This window comes from Diadema setosum, chromosome 6, assembly GCF_964275005.1.
Source record: "Diadema setosum chromosome 6, eeDiaSeto1, whole genome shotgun sequence".
NCBI classification, from domain to species: domain Eukaryota; kingdom Metazoa; phylum Echinodermata; class Echinoidea; order Diadematoida; family Diadematidae; genus Diadema; species Diadema setosum.
Window position 1 is genome coordinate 19998806 of NC_092690.1, and position 20778 is coordinate 20019583.

The 20778-nt window shown below is 36.6% G+C and overlaps 1 protein-coding gene across 1 annotated transcript; it reads right to left on the bottom strand.

The window, feature by feature from the left end:
• Positions 1 to 1243: 1243 nt before the first annotated feature.
• Positions 1244 to 19962, bottom strand: LOC140229620 (uncharacterized). Its single transcript, XM_072309868.1, has 11 exons — positions 19942 to 19962; positions 17043 to 17319; positions 13138 to 13192; positions 12537 to 12581; positions 10149 to 10327; positions 9511 to 9564; positions 7788 to 7970; positions 7072 to 7173; positions 5525 to 5665; positions 2012 to 2380; positions 1244 to 1446 (listed from the first exon to the last, which is right to left on the bottom strand). Exons 1-11 carry the CDS (start codon positions 19960 to 19962, stop codon positions 1244 to 1246), a joined length of 1629 nt encoding a protein of 542 aa, XP_072165969.1.
• Positions 19963 to 20778: the final 816 nt, after the last annotated feature.

A 20778-nucleotide genomic window follows, 5' to 3' on the forward strand; every position in this document is an offset into this window, starting at 1 on the left:
TCACAGGTAATTGCCTAACTAGTATATATTAACAATGATATAAGCACCCAAAAATTTAATACTCAAACAGAATATAGTTGGAATAAATATATGATTTTTAATGTACAACGCGACATAATCAATGTTCAAAGGTTGGCAAGGGATAAAATTAACACGTTTAACATGATAATATACCTACTGCAGTAACGGGGTGTTATGTTATATTTAATTGTTTAAGTCTAGCGGATTTGAGCTCGAGTAGGAAGCGCATTGCACATTTGGCAAGGCACTTTCAATAACCAGGACGTTTCCTTACTATTATAATACCGTATAATATGTGAAAGATTGGGTGGTGCCGAGAGGCCTGTTAAACAATTCCGGGGATAGGTTTTGCCACACTTATAATTCCCGCCTTCTACTACGGCAACCCGATGTGTAGGGTTTTTCCCCAAGTTCCGTAATGTCATTCGAGAGGGCAACATGTATACAATAGCAAATTTTCAGTTAAAGGGCCCCTGAAATCCAAATGCATGTTGCTTTGTGTTGATTTATGATACCCTCAACATCACTTTTGCGGTGAAACGAATATCTGGAAACATTCCATATATCTTAACGAATTTTTTCTTTAGATTTTCTTTAGATTACTTTGGAACGCACACACATACAAAAAATCGTTCTAAACCAATATTTCTCTTAAGACCTCATCTATCAATCATTGCTAAAGTACTAGAATGTTTAACAAAAGACATGCACCTTCCCCTCGACTCAGCATAACTGTCATGTTTCTGTGATATTGATGTGGCTAACAAAAGACATGGCGAGGTACAATGAAAGTTAACTCTCAGTGTGATAGACAATCAGGAAAATCAGCTAGCTCACTTTTATTAAAGCAAATAAGATACTGATACGAAATAGAGATACCTCAGTGGTATACCAGTCGCCAGTAATTCGTTTCTGTTTCTTCTTCTTTTTTTTCTGAACAGAAACATAACTTACTTACATATAATAAAAATGTTTATAAATCAATGTTAACTATAATATACCACTTAGATATTCATAATTATATATTTTTTTGTATTGTACAACACGACAAAATCTGTGAATCTGACACTACAGAAGACAGTCACTATATTAACTCATGTGAGTTAGAATAATAAGTATCATCATAATAAAATACTTCCAGAGGAAAAAAAAACCAACAACATATTTTACCAACACGAATAAAACAGCAATGCTCTTGGACGAAATGAAACCGGTGGCACCTTCACGAATAATGATAGGAATATGAGCTTTCGAATGAAGAACTGGAATAATCAGTGTTGTTTATGAGGTCGCCCGGACCAAGGGGTGTCAAACAGAGGCTTTCATCTTCCCCGGTGAATGTACAGTCTCTGTTGCCATCGCAACGACCTCCTATCGGAATGCATTCCGGGGAATAGTGACACACCTCTTCCCCATCGGAGCAAGCTGCAAAGAGACGAGATACCAATAGGTTGGTTGTTAGTACAGTAACAACCATTCCCTCAATTTACCTTCAAGTAATAATGCTGCACGCTTCGGGATATTATCGTTGTTCTACAGAGATGAAAGGAAGAAAAAGAAACTTGATTTAAATGAAATTTTCCTTTACTCTTTTAAAACATGGTCAATGAAGCAAATGCATTCTGTTTGTCAAAATTAAATACTGCAATAATTGCGCAATAACTACACTCGGCCGGCCATCGTTTACTCTTTTCAGTTCTTACGATTAAATTGAAAGGAAAATGGAAAATATGCAACGTCACATATCGATTAGTTCTGGAGCTACTAGTAGGTTTTTAAAGGGACAAAGACTTAGTGTTCCATCTCCCTGAATTAGCAATGTCGCCATGACTGTTCTAATATTAATGTCCAACCATTTCAGTCGACCCATAAATCCTAACTGAAAACAATTAATTAGTATTACCACCACAGTGAATACACACTGAACGGGACAAGTCATGATTTATGCATTTCAGTTCGGATATGATTGGTTGACGGGGCTTGCGTATACCTGCCACTGCCGCAGCTGTAACATTAAAAGATCCGTGAATGACGTCGCCATCATAAAGATAGAGGACCACCCACAGGGAGGCGGAGCGAGCGTAGAAGGGGTTCAGATCGATGGGGGATGTGGAGACATCGCGTTGGAATGCTGCGATGGGCGTACGCGTGGCGTTCAGGCCACGCCCAAATTTGAGGTAGGAGTCAGCCGAGGTAGTTGCTGGAAAACTGGCCGCCACACTCACAAGAAGGTCCGCCGAATCTCCGGTGGAGTCAAACAGCCAGACTGCAAAGGAGCCCTCACCGGTGTACGCGCCTTTTTGAAGCGGCGCGGGAAAATTTACTTCATATGTCATTCCCACTGTAAGATTTATGGAATCTAGATGGAAAGACGGAAAGAGGAATATCATATTCTTATCACATTTTATCATTATCATAATATCATAATTTGTAAGCACTCCATTGCACTGCTTTATCTCTAGTGTGTTTTTCTTTCATAGCGATTTTGCTTTGATTTTTTTTTCTAGTGAATGATGATAATGATAAAATGGAAATGATAAAAACTGTCTTGTATTATTGAAATTCCAATAAAAATATCAATCAATGAGCTATATATACTATGAAAATTGCCTCCAGAGAGAGAGAACATAGTCGCATTCCTCGAATAAACAAACAAAGACACACACACACACATACAAGCACACACCTAATTGAATCTTGAAAGCTAAATCGTTGGAAGTATATTCCAACTGTTGCTTCGCAAAATAAGAAATAAGATTTGTTTTCTAACTTTTCTCATGTACTTGATTAATCACAGAAATTATCTTATTGTTCATTATTGGCTTCATTTTCTTCTAGTCTTTTTCAGTTGGTCCTATCAGGAGGAACAAATTCCTCTCACAATAATTTGTTTTGGGTAATTCGTGCAACATTGATATTCATATATTGGAGTTTTTCCAGTATAATGTATATATAATAGTTTTTAAACTACTTGAATTGGAACTGTTTCTTATTAATATATGATTACAAGTATACAAACATCAGCTTGGTAAATAAATATATTTCTGTATTTCCCGTATAACAGAGGAAAACATCAACAATCTCGGTGATGTAAATTTAGCCATTTTCCCAAAGGCATGATTTGCTAGCCAGAATATGCGATACCTTTTTTATTTTTAATGCCTCCGCCACGAAGTGGTGCCGGAGGTATTATGTTTTCGGGTTGTCCGTCCGTCCGTCCGTACGTCCGTACGTCCGTGCGTACGTCCGTACGTCCGCACGTCTGTACGTACGTCCGTCCGCTTTTGTTTACGCGATAACTTGAGTAATATTGACTTGAATTTTACCAAACTTGGTCCAAATATAAAGTATGATGGGACAATTACTTGATTAGATTTTGGGTGAAATCGGCTCAGGCCAAAGGTCAAAGGTCAAGGTCAAATCATGAAATTGTATCCGTTAAAGCGATAACTCAAGACTGGATCGAGCAAATTTCACCAAACTTTGTAGGAGGATGATGTATGATTGGACAATTGCTTGATTAGTTTTTTAGTGAAATCGGACAGAGGTCAAAGGTCAAAGATCAAGGTCAAATCCTAAAATTTATCTGTTTACGACGTGATAACTCAAAAGTGGATGAAGCAGCTTTCACCAAACTTGGTCCAAGGATGATGTATGATGGGGCAATTAGTTGAGTAGATTTTAGTGACATTGTCAAGAGGTCAAAGGTCAAAAGGTCGAGGTCAAATGCTAAAAATGTTGCTATTTCCCCCATATCTATGCAATGCCCGAAGGTATTTTCTTGAAGCTTAGTGTAGACATGTACTACTGCATAAAGATTCTCCAGAGAGACTTTCATGTCATAAGGTCAAAGGTCAAAAGGTCAAAGGTTAGGTGAATATGTTGCAATATCACTTTTCTCGCAAATGGTTCAATGTATCTTCATGGAACTTGGTACATACGCATGTACTGATTGGCAGGGATTATCTAGGGAATTTGGGGTCATGGGTCAATAGTCAGGGGTCAAAGGTCAAGGTCAACTCCTCAAAATTTTACTATTTCCCTCATATACTAGTATATGCAATGCTTGACCGAAAGATCGGTCTGTATCTGTCCGTCGGGGAATGTTCCGCGGAGACTGCGTCTGGCTTCACGGATCCCCTCCGTATACAGACCGAAGTCAATGATCCCAGCCCCTGTGTGGAGCAACGCGCACAGATCAAACGTTACGATAAACCAAATTTCAGACTGCTTTTTTACATTCAAACAAGTTTGACATGACATGACACATTATGCAGCAATATTTGGGGTTAATTTCTCACATTGTGCAACCGAAATACTCACAGTAACTCGGTTATAATGCAGAAATTTTATCCATATCGCAACATCGCCGTTCGCTAGCAGTAAGTCGCCATTTTGAATCTGTAAACCAATCACATGCGAGGTACGTGTTTAGTGAAAAAAAAAAAAACACGTAGAAACTACCTCGCATGTGATTGGCTAATAGAGTCATACTGTACGTTTCTGCAGTTTGAACGTGACGACGCGACGGGCTGGTCGATGTGTGTTTTACGTTGAAAATTCTACCGAAATGTTGGATTATTCATTAATCTGGTGAGTGTAGTCTATTCTTGAATAGTTGATATAACTATACAAGCTTAAATTTGCCGACCTAGGGCCGTGAATTAGACGCAATCGAGAAGGGTGAGGTACCTCACCCAATTTTCCATAGAGACAGTGGTTAAGAATATCCACACAGCAATGGGTACTGGTACCTTCCGTCTGTCTAGGAGGACAGCGTCAATGGCAAAATATAGAAGAGTCCTCCGGACAGACGGATCTTTCTGTCTAATGCAATGCTTGCATTGTTAGTTTTAAAACTTAATATATAATACATGCACTACCTAATGGAGATTTTCTTGGAAATTTCTAGCCAGAAGGTCAAAGGTCAAAGGCCAGGTTTCAATGCCCTCCCCCAAAAAATCTATTTTGTACTGTAATTACACTCTTTCTTCATACCTTGGAAATTACTTAATGCATAAACTTATAAAAGGGTCGGTCAAAAGTCATGTAAAAATTCTCATTTCCCTAAATATGTATACCTGCACTCTTAGACAATTATAGCAAACCCAGTTCAAGAAAAGTGAACATTCAAGATATTTCTGACAAACCTGACATTTCAATATTTTGCCAGTTATGTGAAACTGCCATCACACATTGTGAAGACATTGTATTGGGAGAATCATGCATTATGGCGGAGGCATCAGTCGCCATAGCGACATTTCTAGTTAATCATTATGTTAAATCTAAAAAGTTTAAAAACAAACAAAATTTAATGCAGATATAACAGGCACCTTTACATTCTAAACGAGAAAAGAAGACGAAAAAATGTGATATGATATCATAATTATGTCAATATACTACAGGAAATGAGGTTATGATATTCTTAACTTTCGGTCCTTTATTCTGAAATATTAAGAAACTCAAAATGTTATGTATTTTGTGGCAGGGGGCACGTGCTTACTTGATAGGGAGAGAACGTTGCATTCCTCTTCGGATTCATCTTCATGAAAATCGCAGTCAGGATAAAAGTTACACAACCTGGTTTTCGGAATGCACACTCCGTTGTGGAAGCACTGGAAACTGGTCGTGGAATCGCAGGTACCTGTTTCAATAAAAGATGGGGGTCAATGCGCTGTTCATGGCTTATACATGAAACCATTGTATAGTTACGTCTTCACTCTAAAACTCCTTGATTTTGACCTAGTTTTGATAGGCTATTATTAAAAAACCCGTGGGAGATCATTTTGTTCACGTTGTAAAGCTTGTTTGGATACCATATTACAGTTATAGAGTCAACAGTTATGTCTGACAGCATCAAATCAAGGTCTTTACAAGAGATCTGACATAAATTAACCTTGCGAAAAAAAAGGCGATATAAATCATGGCCATATTAATTTTTTTGATATTCTTTATGTGCATCTAAATAACAAAAATCCCTAAAATTTTGTTTGCTCGCTTTAAGACTCACTCCTGGAGCACGTTTTCATGAATATTTGTGTCTCTGTTTAGAGTCTGTTCAGTATCATCTTGACATCAAAGACAACTGATCCGTGCGAATGCAGAATCTGAAAAGAGTACTGCATAATCTTTGTGTTTATGTATGAACGCACAAACTAGTGGCATTCAATTCAATTCAATCTTATTCAATTCAAATCAAGAGTTTATTTATTTCCATTAAAAAAGACTCAAAGCGGTACACGTGTCAAATTGACTTTCTTTCAACTGACAAGGACAGTTCATTGACCACAATATGAAATAAATGCATGGATAATATTATAACCAAAAAAAAAAAAGCAACTGTTCTGATGTTACAAAAGCTTCAAAAGATATAAAATTCTGAGCTTTAGTCGCACCTCAGCGTCCGTTTTTGAAAGAACAAGATGTATAGTACCCGCAAAGTCCATCCATGGAGCTATACAGCCCCGATGGTCTATCAGACTGAATTAGAGTTCTAGATCATGGAATCGTGATCACCTTGAAAGTGGCTCCGATGAGTAATGAGAGCACAGACTCTTATTGTTTGCGTCATTAACATCCCGGTTAGGTCAACGAACCACCTATCTTTTTGCTTTGACGTAAAGCGCCTTGAGCATTTAATGAAAGTGGAGAATGGCGCTATAGAAATTGCATGCATGTATTATTATAATTATTGTTCTTATTATTATTATTATTATTATTATTATTATTATTATTATTATTATTATCATTATTATCATCATCATTATTATTATTATTGTAATCTCGTCATTCTCACTCAATCAAATGGGGAGGATAGAAAATGTTTGTAAAACATTCGGATTTTCTCAGGTAGCGGATCATTACATTTTAAAAATTATATTTCCAAAGCTCACTGTTGCTCATATTCGACATTATCGGTTGAAATAGTGAAGGAACAACAAACCAAGGGTATAAGGCTTTCTGATGAAAAGATACTTCAACCGTGTAAACATGTTCAAGTAGAAAGTGGCAACGAGACAAAATAAAGTCACCGCGGAGGACTATACTTACAATTCTCCTCGTCCTCTCCACTCTCGCAGTCATGTACACCATCACATTGGTAGTTGGAGTTGATGCACACCCCACTGCTGCACTGGAACCCGCTGTCACAACCTGTAGGTTATTAATATCTATTCAGCATTAGTTGAGCAGTTATTTTTATTTCATGCCTTTCAGACCCTTCGCATTTGGAAAATAATATATTGAAAGTTTTATGACGTTCGCCTTGAATAACAAACAATACGTTTCATACTTAATTTTATGAAAGTTATCACAGCTCATTAGGTCCCACAGGAAAAAAAAATAAGGCACCAGTACTTTTGTAATCGTCATAGGTGTTAAGCTCTGATATCACCTAGCATGATTCTCATGATTAATGTTTAATTGCGACCCCCCCCCCCCCCCAAAAAAAAAAAAAAAAAAAATCATGGCGGCTAAATAAAAGAAAAAGCAATAACAAAATCACATTTTTTTTTAAATATCTGATTAGTATCAGCTTGTCAAATAAACGCCTGTACAGTGTCACATTACATGTAATACGTTAAAAACATGTAATAAAAAAACATGTTATATCAGTACTACTTTTTATGATAATAATCATTATTATAATTGTTTATTGCAATATCTAACGTGAACTTCGTAAATAGTTATGACTGTGGTTTTTTTCACTTTAATTAGTCTCAGCCGTAGGAGTAGAGATTAGCGTTGGTGCCTCAGACAACACTCACGACAATTAATTTCATCCTCGCCATTTTCACAATCCAAATCGCCATCGCACACCCACGATCTCGGCAGGCAGCGCTGGCCCGTTCCGCACGTGAAGCATTCGGGAAAGACCTCGATCGGATCGGTCTCAGTCGAAAGCGACTCGTCTTCAGTTGGAGTGGTAGTCGATTGCGATATGTCTGTAACTGCGGGAAAAAAAATCAAATCCCCTTTAAAATTCCATTAATTTTAGTAAGCTTACATCATATTTCATAATGTAATTTTGTCTCTTTGTATATTGTAAGTTTCTTATGTCTGATGTCGTCAGATGGCCTATTCATGTACGAAAAGCTTTGTAACTTTTAGAAAAGACACTACACAATTGGCCAAATGTATGTGAGCATCAACAGATTGATCCCAAACCTGCATTGACTGTGAAATTGGCAGTTTAGTCCGAAAGAGATTCTCAAATTCTTTAATTTCATTTGCTAGACATGCGAGTTGGACATATCCATGATGGATATATGTTGACAATTGTTTGCCCATGAGTTCGGTAATCCTTCTTGATATGAAACAACAAGGAAAACAGAAACACGAAATATACAATTAAACAACGGAAAAAAATCCTTTAAAATTGTCACTATTCTGTCAATCATCTCACGGTCTTTCTTTCTGCATCAAAGGGAACGCCAACAGAAAGAGCAATGTGGATTGAGTGAAAGCAGTAACATTAGTACAACGCATCAGTTTGAAAGTTTGAAGAAAATCGGACAATCGGTGCAAAAAATATGAATGTTTAAAAAGTTTTGGCGTTGGAACCGCTGGATGAGGAGACTAAGGTTATGACGTACATGTATGAGTGGGCAACAATTTAAAGAAAATATAAAGAAAATTCCACACACACACAAAAAAAATGATTTTTCATGAAAATTACAAATTCCATCAACTTGATAGGGACATATGTTAAGGGAAGCAATCATTCCCCCCCCCCCCCTGCTTTCTGAAAGCAGTTAGGTGCTCTTTCATATTTCTAGAAAAGCCAATATTTACATTTTCTTTGCATTGTTGTCCACTCATACGTAACAACCTCTAATAGTCTCCTCATCCAGCGGTTTTTCCTATTATAGCTCTTTCCTATTTTGAACCTGCCCTCCCCTCCCCCCCCCCAAAAAAATAGATAAATAAATAAATCTTTTTATGGCCCTGTATAAGTAAGTGCCGCAGGCTTTCCAATACGACAGTAAAATCAATGTGAAAACGTTTCAAATGTTACAGGGGAAAATGATGGCCGTCTCTAACAGGATTCTATTGACCCATCATAGACACTGATAATAGATTGGTAAACAGTACATTATTTCTTCTTGTCGTCAAATCTAATGTGACCATCACCGGGTATTAGGGATGCTGTTTTCTATTAAGAGAAAAGTCGAGTGTCAAAGAGCGTTTAAGTCTTCATTTGTATTGCCGAATCTAGACGTTGATTGGTTTCGAGTGCTTGACTTTAAGAACGACCTTCTTCAGCAAGATTCAATGCACAAGAGAACTGTTGATCCAGTTTTGTAGGGCTTCCATAGCTGAACAACTATAACGCACTTCAAAGCTGCCGCCTATTTTGACGTAGAGGAGTCGGGGGATTAGAGTCGTTGAAGTGAAGCCGAATAACGTAGATACATAACATGCCTGCTCTTTAATCTGTGTTTAGCGAGAACGTAATAAACAAACATACCTTATTTGGCGAAAACTTACCTGACGTTTTGTGTGTAGCCGCCGGTAACGTCGTGACAGCCTCCAATATTTTAACTGGAAAATAAATCAAGATATTCTCCACAATGTGATACATGTCTTATTGTTTTCGGTAATGTAATCAAGTAAGTATAATGTACTGCTTTTATTAATGTCTGCATATGACTGCTTATTGTGCTTCAATAAACGTCAGCAAACAATAAATCAAACATGTACGCCTACAATAAAGTGTCATATTTCAGATATCGTCAACTGTATTATTTTTCCCATTCATTTTCCTTAAATTAATGTTCAGGTATCGTGATGCAGAAAGTTGTCTGAATGAGTATTTTATACTAGTACTTTTTTTCTATCTTTTAAAACAATTCGTAATGATCGTCTCTACTGAAGTCAACTATTGACGGCGCTCTCTTTACAAATTCCATTCATACACAGTGATACAGTTTACATTTTTTTTTTCAACCCACATCTTTAATAAAGCTCGTAAGCTTAAGCGAATGACGACCTCTTTTTTTCCACACACCATTGTAGTATTCATCATTGAGTTTTGGATCATCAAAGGAACAATAAAAAAAAAGCGTCAATGCAATGAGCCTAATATTGAACCCCTAAGAAACACTGAAATCGCCTTTTGTTTATACCACTTTTTATCCTGAACACCATCCGAACTTTTGCGGCGAGGGCGGTCTCTAGATGAGATTCCATTTCTTCCATTATCATTGCCTCCACGGTAGGCGTGTCATGGGAGGCTAAATTCCTCTCAACGTCTCTTGGCAACCCACTCAAGTGCACGATGCAATCAATTACAACGCTTCCAGACCTGCAAGTGCATGGGAAAGCCATCAAAACCAGATGTGTTGACGCAGATATGATGGCTCTGATGACGTTGATTTATAAAAATGAGTTCCCTGATGGCACTAGATAGAAGTCAACCTCTTCTGCAGTGTTTGAGTCGGTATTTCTTACCACGCAAGATATGTATAGCAGCATAGGTTTAAAAACAAAACAGACCAAAAAAAAAAAACAAGTACAAATTGACTCTCCGTCTATATTGCTCCATATGAAGTTAGAAATTTGTTCCGCTGCTCATGCCCCAAATGGCATTTTAAATATGTCTGTATTCATTTACTTGTCTATATATTATATATATGTATGTATAGGTGTGTGTGTGTGTGTGTGTGCTAGCGTGTGTATCATGATATCATAGGGAGTTTTTCTCATATTTCTCTTATTTCTATTGTGTTGTTACGTATTTCATGTTTTTCTTTGTTACTTGAATAACTTTAATAAAGCCATGATGATCAATAATTAAATGTATGTATTGCCTGTATATAATATCATATACACTTGTATAAACGTACAACTATTTTGTTGATATGACTGTGAATGCAGTAAAGGGATAGGTAGAAGGACGACACATACAAATAAGAACACTTTGCCTTTTCTTTGATATTAAATTTGTCTGTATTCCGTAGGGGATCTACATTTTACAATCAGTGCTTCTTAGCAGTCTTCTCCACATTTGTGACTATACAAACAAAAATTATGTCACGATGTTTTCTTTATATTGTACTATGTGTATCTATGATAATGTACACTATGTGGAATATAAATACATTTCATTTCATTTCAAAAGCAGTCTTTCTGGTGATTACATACTCTTCAAAACTGTATCTGTACTTCTCTTTTCTTATCGTACCTGACATTTTCTACTGCAGTCGCTGTATACATGTGTGAAAAGATTCCCGTTCGAAAGGTTTCGTCCATCTGAATGAGAAAAAAAAAAAAATCAAATCTATTTTTTCTGAACATAATACGTATCTAGAATAGATCAATTGAAAGTACACATGGACTAAAGGAGATTTTTCCACTTAAACCAAGACAAGACAGTTGACTCACCATGGTTTATTATCCTGCAACTTGATTGAATTCAATTTTCTTTTTCTACCTTCTAAATGGACTGCAATGTACTTCACATTGGACCCTGTAAAAATTCATTTTCAGTGTATGATGTAAAATGAAATATCACCAGTTTCAGATAAAGGAGTAACGGGCATAAAAAATTTCTGATGCTTGAGGTTTTCCTTTTTTCAAGAAGTGCATGAAAATTAAAGAAATATGACCGTATCTCTTAGCATGATATAAAGGAATAAAAGAATTATTCTGGTGACATCGGTCACAATTTGTTTTATTTGATTTTATGCGAATAAAGTAAAAAAAAATATATATAACAAATATCTAAACGCAATGGGAGAAAAATTTCAAACGAAAATAAAAAAAAAATCAATATTAGTCTTTTTTATGGAATGTCAGTTTATGTAATTATTCCCTTGAAGACCAGATTCGATAATTAACTGCAAACCTAACACTTGACCAGCAGTTCAACATACCGTTTGCTTAAACTCGTTGACCATTTCAATGTATTCTTCGGAGGTTTGATTTAGATATTCATCTTTAAATTGTTCCGATGGAAAGGCCATTTCCAAGAAAATTGATATCCTTGCTGAAAATGAAAGAGAAAAGATAAAGGGGAGATAGCAAACAATACATTAAAGAGAAACCCGCAGAACATGCGTTTTACATGTACATCCTCACATTTTAAAATACTTTGAAATAATTGAAATAAAGAAAAAAAATTCAGGCCGCATGAAAGGGAAATGTCAGCTGAAGTTAGTTCAGGGGCTGAGAAATATTTCGTCAGTATGTAGTAATTGCTATTGCAGCCATACGTTAACATCCTCCTGCCAATTATCGAAATGCTATAACATGTGTAGAATGTAAAAAAAAAATACATATTATTAGCACCTGCGTGAATTGTTCAATAGAATGTAATTGTCACTGCCATTTTGTTTGCCCTTCAGAACTTATATTCAAAAAAGTAATCTCATCAACAAATAAAATGAATAATTTGTGTATTGATTTCTATCAAAATTATTTATCTAATAATTATCATTAAAAATCAACACAAAAATAAAAAAAAAGATCGGAAGAAATTGATTTTTTTTTTCACACAAAAGGTAAGTTCTTACCTATCCTGAAGATTGATGATGTCGTAGCACTTGAAGTTGTCAATTCTGGGATGAATAAAATAGAATGTGTTAATCAATCTTGATTGCTATGATTGCATAGGATCTCTATGAAAATTCGAAATAAGCAAGAGTTGTTTAAGGTCATGAGGTAATGGAACATCTGGCGATAACCTTGAAAAAATATTAAGCTGAGATTTAATGTAACCTTTGTCCGTCGTCTCTTCCTCTTTATCATTAATTATGCTCCCTACCCTTTGCATGCAGGTTTGACGCGTAATTTACAGATTCTCTTAACATTACTGTGACTAAACACCTTTATGTCATCGTCAGTTATAATGTTAATAGTTGACCAGTTACTTCAATGCGCGCCTTTTGACGATTTGCACGTTTTTTTCAAGCATGTGTATATCTTGTGTCTGTAAGTAAATGTGTGAGAGTAATGTATGTGCGTGTGTTTCTCTTCACTTCAGATACCCTACATCGGGATGCATCTTAACATGGGCTCTCAAGGTTATGTTGACTTCGAATGTTTGCAATGACCATTGACATGCACACATTTGCCTTACTAGATTACCATCCACCACCTACGCGCTATTTTCACCGGGCGAGGGTGCGAGGCCAATAATAACACTGCTTGACCTTGCTGTCTCCTTTAGCTGCAGCATCGAAGGTGTGATAAATGTGTTTGCAAAACACAATTAAGAAATATGCACCAACAGACTAGGTACAAGGTTGTGACGAACGTTGTCTATGAGCAGCTTCCCACCAGACCTTTTATAAACATCTTGAAGTTTCCATTTTCAACAGCATACAATGCACAATCCTAAATAGATATTTAAAAGATTTAAAGCTCATAGTTATTCAACTGATGGTAGTATTATCTCCAAATGAAATCGATTTACTTTTTAGGGGATTCTGGACCAGTTAGAATCTAGTCTGGAAAGGAAGAGTATCGATGACAGCATCAACTTACCAATTTACATGATTATTCACATTACTGTTCAACATCTGTTATGTAAAAAAAAAAAAAAAAAAATGTCAAACTTCAAAATTTCATAGTCTCCATAATTTTTTTTCCAGATTCTTTATTAAGATTTCATTGGTTTACTTGTAGTCTTTTATCTTTGAAAACTTAAACCGGTTTTGAATTTCACTATATTGTTAATTAATCTGAAACAGAACCAGATCTGATTTAAGAATTGTTACCAGTAGTGTAAGGACGGGGTTAAATTTCTCTCATATATTCAGAGCGAATCAAGTTAAAATTCAGTGTTATGTTACAGCTTATAAGCTACATAATGCATGCACACATGCAGGTTTACATCTCACTTTTTGTTTGTTTGTTTTTTTCATTACATATTATCATTTTATTCATCGAAGACAGTTCAGAAGTAGACTATCATGTTCTATAAAGTTCAATGATCCTGTAAGTGTAAGACAAGCGTGTACATGTCTTAGGTCTGTGCTATATCTTGTAAGCCCTTTCCGTGCCAGAGGTTCTGGACAGTATTTGCAACGCTATATGTTTTTTTCCTGTGCCAATTAATTATCACTAAAAACCTAAGAAACGTTAAGGGAGTGATGAAGAGCTGCTTTATATCTACTAGCATTTGGTTTTTACTCTGTTTGCGTACCACTCGCAGCTGTCACCTTGAGCGCCTTTTTAACTTCTAATCCCCCTCCCACTCTTTAATTGACTCCCTCTCTCCTTCAGTTTCTCTTCTCCTATACCCTATTTCTATTCTTGTCTTTCCGTCTCCTCTATTGTATTTTGTGCAATAAATAGAACCAAGATTAGCTGTCTAATGGGTGTATGTGTGGCATTGATTGCGTCGTTACAGACGTGTGCTAAACGTTTCTTTCCTCAAGATGATCATGTCCTTGCTGGCCATAATAGCTGGCTTGGCCGGCCGGCCGGGTGGCTCATCGTCACTGACCATTACAGTCAGTCAGACAGTGACCACTCGCCTCATCGTCCGACAGTCTCCATGGGATACGTTGACGCCTATCTGCGCCAGTGACCTTAATTGTCTGTATACATTCGTGAGCGTGCATATCGATGCCCCATGGGCTTTTAATCTCAATGCCCCAAGATGGGATAAACTGTGCAGCTGTAGCTACAATATCTAATGAATAAATCAGACGTTGTTATTACGCCCAACGTGTGTCTGAATCAGAGTCCTATGCGTTACACACTTACAATTTTTGCCCTTCTTTATGCATTGGCATTTATTCATTTCTATACTGATAATACATACAATAGCAATGCATTACAGTACACACATGCACACACACACACACACATAATGTATGTATGTTAATATATATATATATATATATATATATATATACATATATATATATATATATATATATACATATATGATATACATACATTTTTTCACATACAGATGTGTGTACATATTTCATTGAATCCATTATGGATGTATACTGGTACTTATATAAACCTTAGGAAGCTAGATTATGACTTTCCGAAGTACGTGCAATAAAATTGTCTAAATAAAAAAGGGAAAGATAGGAAAATGTATCCACTATTACCTGGTCTGTGAATTCCGGTTTTGCTTGTTCTTCTTTCTGGAAAAACAGAGGCAAAAAAAAAAACAATCAATAAGGTGACAGTTAATTATAGAATATCATATCAGAATAAGTGATCATAGGGAATTCAAGCCTGTTAACCAAATGGATATTTGAAGTTATAATCATGTTTTTTCAGTCAATATATTTATATGCTCTCTCTTGTTATGTTTTTCTCTGCTAACGTCAGCTGAATAGTTTAAACCAATCTATTTGATAATGACTTATCTCCAGCTTTTGTTGATTCTGCCTCTAAAGAAGCAGAAAATTACTTTATCAAATTGAAGGTGGTCACAAGAATTACCACTTTCAATTAAATCCCTTCTTATTGATAGACCCGATCCTTTCTCCCGCATTGAGGAATAATTAAAAAAAAAAAAAATACTGTTTGAACAACGATCGAGCTAGATAAACTACATCTCGACGTTTAGTACAAGGGAAAACATTAGTGCGTAAGAAAAATCCAAAGCTAGTTGACTTAAGAATAATAATGCTTACCAATTAAAGCCTCATTCTTCAAATTCGGATGTAATCTTCTTATATACTTGGGGAAGAGGATCGACAGCGATGTCCGAAGAGCTTAAAGATTTTTTACTATTTTATTGGTTCGTTTGTTGTTGGTAGCGTTGTGGCGAATAGTTGGTAATGAGTATTTCAACGTCATCGGAGGAAACATATCATCCTTGTTACTTTCTTTACTTTAGCATTTTCAACACATTTTATACGACATTGTAAAAAGTATGCTAGTTTTGAATATTCAACATATTCATGATCGAATCCAGCTGACTTACACAGCATCAGAAATTTGTTTCAAATTGTAGATTCCACGCTGTGTTATGTTTACGTCAGTCATAATCAAACTGGTTGTCTGTCTCATTTCCGTATGGAGAAAGACCACTTCTTATGCAAGAACAACCCGCATTTGTTTCCTTGCTCTTATCAAAGTAGTGAATTCCGGAACGTTGGCGTTTTCGTGTAATATCGGAAACCAATCTCCCCCAAACCTCGAACAACACACTCCAGCCAACAGCGCTGACAAGTGTATGTGAAATGTTATAAATGCTGCAGTCGCTTCAATTGATACCAAACTGTCAAATGCAGAATTGACGTCAATTCGTAAACTTTAGAAATCAAAATACTTATGGGCTGTGTTTTTTTTTTTTTTTTTTTTTTTTTTTTTTTTTTTTTTTTTTTTTTTTTTTTAAGCGTACACAACCAAATAGCATGGCTGTCATATGCACGGTTCCAAAATCTGAATAATCAGTGTTATCCAGTGCAGAGGAAATGTGTCTCATATGGAATTGTGTGTATTGTATCAACAACATCACACTATTTTACATAATCTATATTGAAGAATATGACGTCATTTTAACCATGTTGATCAGCATTCGTATACATTATTATGATCATTCATCACAAAAATAACGAAAGGTCGCACGTCCTGATTTTACGTGTAGACTCAAAATAGATGAAATGGGTGAACCTGTAAGACAAGGTTTTAATATTTTGTGAAAGAGCAATTCTTCTTCTTCATTATTCTAAAGTTTGGGATCATAATACGAGTTGGAAATTGTGTTCTTACGATTTTTAGAACACTTTTTTGTAGCGTGTTCAGATATGTCTTCGAGGTGTTTTTGTTTTATTTCCTGAAAACCCTTTACATACTCTTCACTTTCAACTTTGATAAGTTTTGAAAGGATGGTGCTACAGTGACTAGTGACTGTTTTGAACGTCGGTATTAGTTATAGATCGAATGTGTTGGTAGAGCATATTTAATTTCAGGTAAATATGATAATTCCTTCATTGTTGCTTTTGTTGTTGTTATGGCGTTTTACATACAGTTTTTGTCCTATTCATTGCACAAAGCATTTTCTGAATTAATTAATCAATTAATTTCTTATTGGTGCTTACTCGTGGTCAAGAGCGTGATGCAAACGATGACAATGATTATCCCAATCAGCAGGGCGCCCCCACAGAGTGCGCGGTAAACTTTGAATTTCAGTTGCTCTTCTTTTCCAGCTGTCGGTTTTGCAGCTGGAGTTGCCCCCGTCGACTTCCCTTCGTCTCTTCTCTCCCCGTTACGCTGCTGCGAGGTACGGTCGTTGTGCTTGTTGGCAAGCAGCGGCCCGGAGGCGGGATCCGCTGGGCGTGGCTCGGGCGTTTCCGCGCGCACATCCTGGAGTTCAATCTGATAACCACACCGGAACCAAATTGAGCAACAATGAAGTTGTATTCAAAACAGTTACAGTTAGATTTTAACGACTTTAACCTGTCATTTAAGAGCAACAGGTAAAAGTCACGCTCACGTATATAATTACTGTATTCGTAGTTACATGTGATTAGTGTATGTCAGTGCGTGAGAGCAAAGAAAAGCAAAGCTTAACAGCAATGAGGATAATATTGTACCAAGAATTTGGTAGAGACTTTTACCAATATAACTTTTTGTGTCCACATCGTATGTCGTCAAGAAAAAAAAAATGAATTAACAATAATGTTTTTCTTTATCAAGTAAAACATTACATTCAATTCTGAAGAACGAACACGTTTAGGGTTAGTGTCTGTCGTACTCTAAAGTACTTGTTTTAAGATGGTGAGTGTTTTTTTTTTCTTCTAATGAGATGTTTCAAGATCACTTTATGCAAGCATGATTAGTACCCCGCCTATTTGATTTGACCTCGAATTCTTTTTCTATTGTCAGCGGCTACATTGGTGAGGAAAGCTGATTGCATTTGTCTCACTCAGGCTGAGTACCTCAAGTACACCATCAATCAACACGGACTTTCTGTCAGTCCGACACAGTAGATCAAGGTGTTGATCTTATAAAAGGAGTGCAAGAAGGAGTCAAAAAACAATTGTAACAAAATGAGTGACAAAAGGGAATGCAAACGGAATACAAAAAGGAGTATGCAAAGGGAACTGCGACAAAATCGTATTAGTAAAATCCGATTTGAGATCTTTGACTCGTGCGGACAACAAGAAGGTTTGGCCACCTAGCTGGGATGCTGAAACGTGTCACATTGGCAGAAATGACGCAGTATGTATGTAAACAACTTATTTAGTATTGTGGTCTGAAGAATTATTTCCCGAATTTGGATACCAAGATGTACTTGTACTTAAAGGAGACCCCCGGATGATTTTCAGACTTTTACATTTAAACAGCTATTAATTAGTTATGCTGAGTACAGAGTTTCACAATTTATAGTGATATGGACGAGGATTAAGAATATTTCAAAATTTATGACAAATTGCCATGAACAAGGATGATGACATAGCACCCTCACCGTAAGAATGAATGAGTTGGGGCTCAAGGAAGCAGAAAGAAAGTTAAGAAAGCGGTATTGTAGTGGAATTAACACTACTACATTTCTAAAATATGTGAGGCTCATATGTCATCAACACTGTTCACTGTTATTTGTTTAAGATTTTTCAGAGTATTGGTTTCTCTGCTCAAGGACCGCAATAAATTCCACAAATCTATTAATGGAGCTGTCGATTATTGTACTACATGATGTGAAATAATGAAAAACGTCTGGAATGCCCCTTTAAGCTCATTTCAGCAATATTACCAATAAACTATACGGAGAGTAGCAAGAATTCGCGCTGTCGTGGCACAGCTGTCTGATATCAAAACTTTATTAGAGCTACGCCAGCAAGCTAATATAGAATGATTCACTTGGATCAGGATGCTACAAGTATGAAGGGAATACGCCAAGGCTGTTGATCGTGCGATCTGATCACGTAAAGATCGCTCCTGTGTAATCTAACTGAATAGATACAGTGCGTCATAATATCGTTGTTATTCTCCTTGTAACTATCCTTGCACAGACGGACATTGAACTTCGACTAGTCGTCATCGCTTCTTTGTGGCCCATTATATCCATGGTGAGAAAAAGAATAATATTCCCAGTGAACCACAAAGTAGACCTTTGTAAATTCTGCCTCTTACCTATTCTGTGCAATACACGAATATTCAAATATGTTTTCGCTCTCTGAGAATGATGTAGATCACTGTGCTCGCCAACCTCATCCGTCAGAAAGTAGGTCTTTAATCTTTTTTTTTTCTTTGCAGGGAGACCAATTTTCAAAGATGAAGCATAATTCAAATCTAAATATTAACTTTCAAGTTTTCAATGCTATTGTATTTCTCACTTTATTTCTAACCCTTTATTTTCTTCAGAAACGACGAGCTTATAGTGCCTTTAAACAGGCATGGGAAAATGTAGCAATTTGAACATATTATTTTCTATTTACTGAATTACAAAGGAAACGAGGGAGGCAGAAACAAGTCCATATGGAATTGTCCTCCTGTGATATTTTCTCCATGTAGTTTTGCCAATTCCTGCATTAAAACATGAATATACAATGCTTTAATACAGAAAGCAGAATATACCTGAAAGAAACAGGCATTTGTTTATTGATGTGTATAATATCTTTTTATGTCACGCGGAATTGTTATGACCAGCAGTATGATAGCTGAACGAGTTTGCCTTGCTGAAATAACAGTGTAACACAATACAATACAATACAATACAATGCAATACAGTAAAATGGTATACAATACAGTACGATTCATTTTCTCGACTACACTGCAGGTTTATAGCGGCGAGGAACACCTGCTCACCGTAATATACCGCTCCGACATCTTCATTGATCTTACTTGTATTTTCCCGCTCACTACGAGAAGAGAGGTTAACAAGAAGTGTTTCGGATATTATGTCCCCGCGCCATACTGGCAGAAGCCTATTGTGTGTACGATAAAGAGGGTATTGAAAACCTCAAAAATACAATACTGAGCGATCGCTCCACTTACCCGCGTACTTTCGTCTGTCATTTCAGTTGTAGCTGCTTTTCAGAATGAGACTACTTCCCTACTGCACGGGGGCTAATCCGGTAGCACATTGAGTCACATTATAGTATAGGAGATTTGTACAGTATCAGTAAATGTGCGAGCAAGACCGCGCGCAGGAAGAAAACAATGCACCGGTGGGAGTTTCCTGCTTCGGACTGTCCAGCGCTGTGTCCACTCCGCTGCTGTGTCCACTCGCTGTGTCCATTCGCAATGTCCAATCGATAAATTCTAAGGTCGCCTTTTCTGAGGAGATAGCGGAACGGAACTGCGAGGAGCAATTGCTTGTGACAGTGAGATGTCCTTGAGATGTTTTCATTCTTAATCTCTCTCTATCTCTCCTCTCTCTCTCTGTCTCCCTTTCTTTCCTATCTCTTTCAAAATATCCTTCATTTTGTCTATCTGTCTGTCTGTCTCTCTCTCTCTCTTTCTTCTCAACACTATAACTTCCAATGCAATTACTTTTAACACTCAATCACAATCTACTTGTTACTCCTTTCTTGTTCCTCTATTCATTTTTTGTTCTATCTCTGAACAGACATAGCTGTTTATCTGCCAATTATTGCTTCAGTTAAAGGCCTTCATACTTTTGGCATACAAGTTTTGATTAAAAAAAAAAAATGATATATTTAGGAGTGTCTACCGCCTTAACTGCGTTGGTGGAAAAGCTTGGAATAAGTTGACATCGAGAGTATGAAAAAAAAAAATCAACAGGAATAAACCTATACGTATAAATTGGAATAGGTGTAAAGGATAAACCCTATAGAGACTATAGTATTTGAAGATTGCCAGGACGACTGA